Below are 6,621 nucleotides of genomic sequence, written 5' to 3'. Positions count from 1 at the left end.
GATAATATAGTATTTGATTGATCACATAAAAAGAATCGCCAAATAACTAATACAATATTTTGTTAGCATTAAATAAATTTTATATTAAGTTATGCAAAAATTTAAATATTATTTTATGCAAACTGACATGTAAAATAAAAATAAATATGTATTAACAATTCGAGAATTAAACTATTTAAGCTAAAATATTCTCAAAATAAAGGCGTCATGCACACTCATTCCTTTTCGTATTCTTCTTATTTCAATATGTTATTGATGTACCCTCATTATTAATCACTACATAATAATATCTCTACTATTAATCACTGCATAACAATATTTTTCATTATTAATTAATCACTCCATAAGCAACTAATTAATACTTTATAATGAATACAGAACTAATTTGTGAAGTTTGATTTTCATTTAGGAAATTTTACTTTCCATGGTATAATGATTAAAATTGAATGCGAAAATACCATCATTTTCCCTGTGTAGGTATAGAAAAACACAGAGAGACAAAAAGAGAGAGGTTTTGGTTGTGGTTTTGATCCTCAAATCCAAAGTGGTGGTGTTGTTGTTGTTTGATCGAAATAGTTTGACAATGTCTTTCTCATTCTTCAAGGCTTCAAGGCCTAAAACTCCATCAGAACTCGCTAAAGCTGTCAAAGACAGTTTTAATGCCCTTGATTCCATTACTGTTGCTGAAGTTAAAGCTCTCGAAAAGGTTCTTTCTTTATTCTTCTTGATTGTTTACCTCTATATTCTGGGTTTGTTTTTGTTTTTTCATTTCTTTGCTTTTTTCCAAGAAAAGCTACCGACTGTATTTTTCTTGGCTCATTCTTGTTTACCTGTATTTTCTGGTTGTGGGTTAGTAGATTCTTGTTCATTTCTTTGCAGTTTTTGGGGAAAAGATTCAAGCTTTACTATACTCAACAGTATGTTGCTGCAAAATAATTGAATTATTCAAAAAAAGGAAAAACAAAACAAAGGGTGTGGACTTGATTGTTAACATTGAGCAGCTGTATATAAACACCATTAACCTCCTTAAAAATCAAGACAAAGAAAAAAGAAAATGGAAATGAGCCTATGGGTTTCATGGTTGAATCTTAAATTCATTTCTCAATAAGTAGAAGTGGTTGAGTGGAGAACTAGTTAATACTGGTTCAAATTTCTGACTCTTTAGAAGGAAATGAGCATTACAATTGATTGATGATTTCGGGCTGAACTGAAATTGCTTATTTTGTTGTGTATTTGTATTCTTTATGCTGATATTGAGTGCTAAGAAGGAAATGTTTCTGGTAACTTGTATCCGTTGGATTATAAGAATTTTTGTTACAGAAACTTAATCAGATGCTTTCCACTTGTTGAAGTGAGGCTCAGCTTAGTGAAAGGAATGATTTGGATATTTGGAAACTGTGATATGGAGAGAGTGGAGGAACCGAAAGGAACAAGGTTGTCGTCTTGCGGACAGAACTAATACAAGAAAGCAGATTTAATGTAGTTTACTAGACAAGTGTTAAGTAAAGTTAACTGCACTGCTAAACATTATCTTTCATCATAAAATAGAATAAATAACAAAAAATTGGACAAAGGGAGTAATTTTTCTTTTTTGAATTAGTTGGCTAAGAGAGTAATTACAGTAACTGTGCTTTCTGATTTGGAAAAAAATCTCGTCTTGCTTGCTTGTTCCTTTGTTCGTTAGAATCTGTTCCAAAGAATGATAACACTTTTTCAAATATCCCTTTAATACAGGCTATGGAAGAAGTTGAGAAAAATATAGTGGCAATGAAAGTTATGCTCGCTGGAGATGGAGAAGTTGAGCCTAACCCAGATCAAGTTTCACAACTAACACTTGAAGTTTGTAATGAAGATGTTATTGCGCTCTTCATTCACAAATTACCTATATTGGGATGGGAAGTACGTTTTTCTATCTTATCTGATTTTAATCTAGAATCAGACTTTATGCAGTGTATGCAGTTTGAGACTCTATGACTAATTATTGTGTCTTTTGCTCAGGCTAGAAAAATTTGGTCCATTGTTGGTCAATTATGTTGAAGCAAAAAGTTGACTCCACATTTTGCTGCGTGCAATACATGGAAAAACATTTGGAATTGCTGGACTTCCTAGTTGTTTGGTAAGCAAGTCTAATTTTTTGTGCATGCACATCTGAAGAGGGTAGAACCGCCATCATTTGAAGATAATTGAAGTTATTTTTCGAACAATTCCTCTAGGCTCTAGTTGTAAAGGTGACTTTGTAGAATGTGTTCCCATTTTGGTAACCTGCTGGCTGGCTGGTGTTGAAAGTGCTGGGGACCTTTAAAAACTTAGCACCACTATTTCCTTTAACGGAGTGATAGTATTGTTAGTCCATCCTACCTGATTGAATTATGTGCTTATATAGGATTAGGGGAACTAATAATCTTTCCATATGCTGATGGGGTAAGTCATTTCAAGCATGTAATGCTTCACCGGCTCCACGCACTATAAATATTCTTAGAGTAAAGACTTCTCTCTTAAATTTTTTTTCAGTCCTACTTCTGAATTAGCATACGAGATACGTAACATTTTCTTTGAGTGGGATAAAGATGTTATTCCATTTAAATATCTCTTTGTTCATTTCCTTTGAATTAGTTTGTTACATCTCATTTTTATGGCCATTTAGTATTTGAAATTTAGAAATTTAATTTGTCATATATGAAGTTTAAAAACTTAGCACCACTATTTCCTTTAACGGAGTGATGGTATTGTTAGTCCATCCTGACTGATTGAATTATGTGCTTATATAGGATTAGGGGAAGTAATAATCTTTCCATATGCTGATGGGGGAAGTCATTTCAAACATATAATGCTTCACTGGCTCCACGCACTATAAATATTCTTAGAGTAAAGACTTCTCTCTTAATTTTTTTTTCCACAGTCCTACTTCTGAATTAGCATACGAGATACGTAACATTTTATTTTTCTTTGAGTGGGATAAAGAGGTTATTCCATTTAAATGTCACTTTGTTCATTTCCTTTGAATTAGTTTGTTACATCTCATTTTTAAGGCCATTTAGTATTTGAAATTTAGAAGTTTAATTTGTCATATATGATATATCCTTTGTAACTAGACCTTACCATATCTATCCTGTTTTGACAATCGCATATGATATTAGAGGTTCTTTTCCTCTAGCAATAACATTTCTCCTCCTTCCTTTTGTTTCGGTTTTCCTAGTTGTTTTACAAAATTTCTCTGTGATGTGTTCGCTCTGGTGGTATCTTTAGCTTTCTTAGCAATTAAACTAGGGAGAGTGTGTGAAGAAAAAGAAAATTATCAATTCTGATGAAACACCTGTAAAAAAGAAGAAGATAAAATACGATGGTACTAGAAGGTCTTGAAAGAAGATGAAAGTTCAAAGGAAATAGGATTCATTAAAAAAAATTGTCAACCCTTATCCTTTAAGAGTTGGGTTATGGGTATTCCCCCGTAGATTCTATTGCAAGGTAAGGAAGTAAACTTAAGAGCTAAAACTATAATGACCAAATATAAACTAAATTTTTTCCTTAACAACTGGTATATGTAGAATCCAGGCAAGTTAGATTTGGATAACATTCTTCCAGTGCCAGAAGTTCTGTATTGGCTCACACGTGAACACCCTATGATCTGTTCTTGGAAAAAGAACTCTCCCCAGCCTCTCTATCCCTCTGTTCCACTCTCAGTAACCTTTTAACTTTTTATTTGTAAGGGCACTCTCGATATCCTTCTAATTTTTAATTTGAACATTAGTTACAGACATACAGTTTATTGTGAAATATTGTCATTGAATAGTATTAACCCTCATGCTACTAAAACATTCTGATTTCACGAGCAGCTATGATAACAAGGACATTGCATTGCATTGCGGAGGTATGCTTAGGGAATGCATAAAATTGCCAAGCCTTGCAAAGTAAGATATTCACACTTTCCTAACCCTGATTGTTGTGAAGGCTTCTTCGTCACTATCAGATTCTTCAGATTTTTGAAACTTCTTTCGTTTTTGCCATTATTTAGCCAAGATCTTTCATTGTTACCTTATTTCTTGGAATGGATTCACTTTTTAGGTACCTCTTGAAGAATTTGGTATTTTACACCCCACTCTTCCCCCAGTTGTCTTTTTCTTATGATTCTTATGTACCTTCTTTTAGATACATCTTGGAGTCTCCCAGCTTTGAATTGTTCTTCAAGTTTGTGGAATTACCGAACTTCGATGTTGCTTCTGATGCATTTTCTACCTTTAAGGTCATACTGTTTTCAAGTTCAAGATTGTGCTTGCTATGCACAGTTCTGTGCGAATGCTGCTTTTAACATATCTTGGATTTCTGCAGGATTTACTCACCAAACATGAATCTGCTGTGTCTCAATACCTGACTAATAACTACAGTGAGGTTTTACATCTTAACCATCACCATTATTTATCCACTGATCAGTCTTACATCTAGGTTTTTCTTAAGATCTATTGACTGTTACTTCCAGTTCTTCGAGCAATATGAAATACTCTTGACTTCTCCTAATTACGTGACAAGAAGGCAATCTCTGAAGGTTAATTCCCTTGTCAATATTCTTTCTTTCTTTTGACTGTTTCTACGTCTCTTCCGCTGCTGATAAAATGTTTCATGAAGTTTAGCTTCTCTCAGAATTTCTACTGGAGCCTCCAAATTCCCATATTATGAAGCGTTATATAGCAGAGGTCGGCCATTTGAAAGTCATGATGAATCTACTGAAGGTATTCCTCGCTTGCTCTCTCATAATAACGTTCAATTAGTAAGGATAACTGGTATATGAGTGTAGAAACTGTTGCATTACATAGTGTGCCACATCGGGTATGAAAGAGCTTGTAAGGGGGTTTGTAAAGGTCCGTACCTCCACCTTGCCTCTTAAGGTTTTGAATTCTTCACATGGGTCATAGCAACCTTTGAGACGTCCATTCTCACACATAAGTGGTATTAAGTTTATGATCCGCAATATCGGGTTACACGTATAGGATGGTGTTAAGTTATGCATTAGCTTCCATTTGGTATAGAAAGACATTCAAAGGGCTTTCTCCATAATTCATTCTCACTTCTATGTATCTGAAAGAGATGACAATATGATTTTTTTGGAAAGTTAAGATTGGTCTCAGATTGTATCTTAGGACTTCCCCATGCTGCTGGAGATTTATAGGTTTTTTTTCTCTTTCTTCGTTCAATATAAAAAATGATACTTATACTTTTCTGCACCTGCAGGACTCAAGCAAAAACATCCAAATCTCTGCTTTCCACATTTTCAAGGTGATATTGTCTTACCTTTAGATATCCTACTTTCTGATAAGAGGAGGGGGAGGGGAGGAAGGTATCATTTTGCTGACTTGCTGGGAACTGTGGGAAATCCCAACTTGAAAATCTGAAACTTTTTTCTGCATGAAGAAGCAACAGAAAATCTGCATAGTAATATCTCATGGAGCATGCACCACTTGTAGCCGAGGAGCTAAGCGGATTACTTAGCTTATAGTTGTGTAGATCTCCAAATACCTAGAAATGGAATCGGATGATTAATAGTTGCATTACTCTCACAATCTCGAACCCTAAAGTCCTTTTCCCCTCAGATGTTTGCATAGTATTTCTTTTAATCATGATTATGGTACACCTACTATGTAGAAATCCTATTGTCTCTTACATGAGTAAGCAGACTCATCAATACTTCCATCGTGTTTAAAAGAGTGCTGCAAATATGATCTTTTTTACTTGGCTCAATAAAATGTCAAGAGCAACGAAAGACAGTCAAATTCAAGAATTTGCTATTTTGGACACAAGTTTCAGAATGACCCATTCTGGAGGTTGCAAATTCTCTGAGGATTTTGTGGCAGTGTCGATCCTCATTGAGTTTGAATCCATTAATGTACCATGCCATAATAAGATATCCGAACTGTTTATGATCTCTGTCTCTCCTTTCAGTAATTATGCATCCATATGTCTGGTCTGGGCCTTCTTTGTATGTCGCGTATATCAAGAGCTTAACAAACCTGGCTTCCCGTTATGTCCTGTTCGCGCATACAGATTAAGGTCTATGCAGTCCTCATGCCTATACAATTCTCTTGCAGGTGTTTGTTGCAAATCCAAACAAGCCTCGAGAAATAAAGCTTATATTGGCAAAGAACCATGAAAGGTTATTGGCATTGCTAAACAACCTTGGGAAAGGTATACATATAAATATATATTAAGACAAATTTTTATCAGGGTACAATTGACTCGAGGTTTAGCACCAGTATATTTTTCAGTTCTCTGAATTATTCTGTGATACAGGTGGTGAAGACGAACAATTTGAAGAAGAAAAGGAGCTGATTATGAAAGAAATAGAAAAGGTGTCTCGGTTGGCTAACTTAGAATCTTAAGTGTTGTGTTTTTTTTTTTCAATACCTTTTTTGGCATGTGGTCATTCATTTTCATTCTTTGAAGTTAAAGGAAATGCCCATGTGAGGGTGCTGATTGCTCCGACATCATCTCCCATGTCTAGAAAGAAATGCCATGTACTAATGTTCTGATCAAACTTATTTCTCAATTAGAAGCTATTGAGTCGAAATTAATGTTCACGGACCGAGACTAGTGGTATATTTGTGCTGTATATCAATCTTCTTCTTTATTCTA

General features: G+C 34.6%; 1 protein-coding gene across 1 annotated transcript; it reads left to right on the top strand.

Annotated features, from left to right (window-relative positions):
* The first annotated feature begins 458 nt into the window (after window positions 1-458).
* Window positions 459-6,621, top strand: LOC132063412 (uncharacterized). The gene is given in 11 exon segments (XM_059455936.1): window positions 459-706; window positions 1,735-1,903; window positions 1,999-2,116; window positions 3,834-3,908; window positions 4,147-4,240; window positions 4,327-4,386; window positions 4,475-4,540; window positions 4,626-4,724; window positions 5,224-5,268; window positions 6,078-6,174; window positions 6,280-6,621. Coding segments are annotated over 11 exon segments (1,035 nt in total). The 5' UTR covers window positions 459-583; the 3' UTR covers window positions 6,369-6,621.

Source organism: Lycium ferocissimum, chromosome 7, assembly GCF_029784015.1.
Source record: "Lycium ferocissimum isolate CSIRO_LF1 chromosome 7, AGI_CSIRO_Lferr_CH_V1, whole genome shotgun sequence".
Classification (NCBI taxonomy): domain Eukaryota; kingdom Viridiplantae; phylum Streptophyta; class Magnoliopsida; order Solanales; family Solanaceae; genus Lycium; species Lycium ferocissimum.
This window is presented reverse-complemented; position numbering and strand designations above follow the sequence as displayed.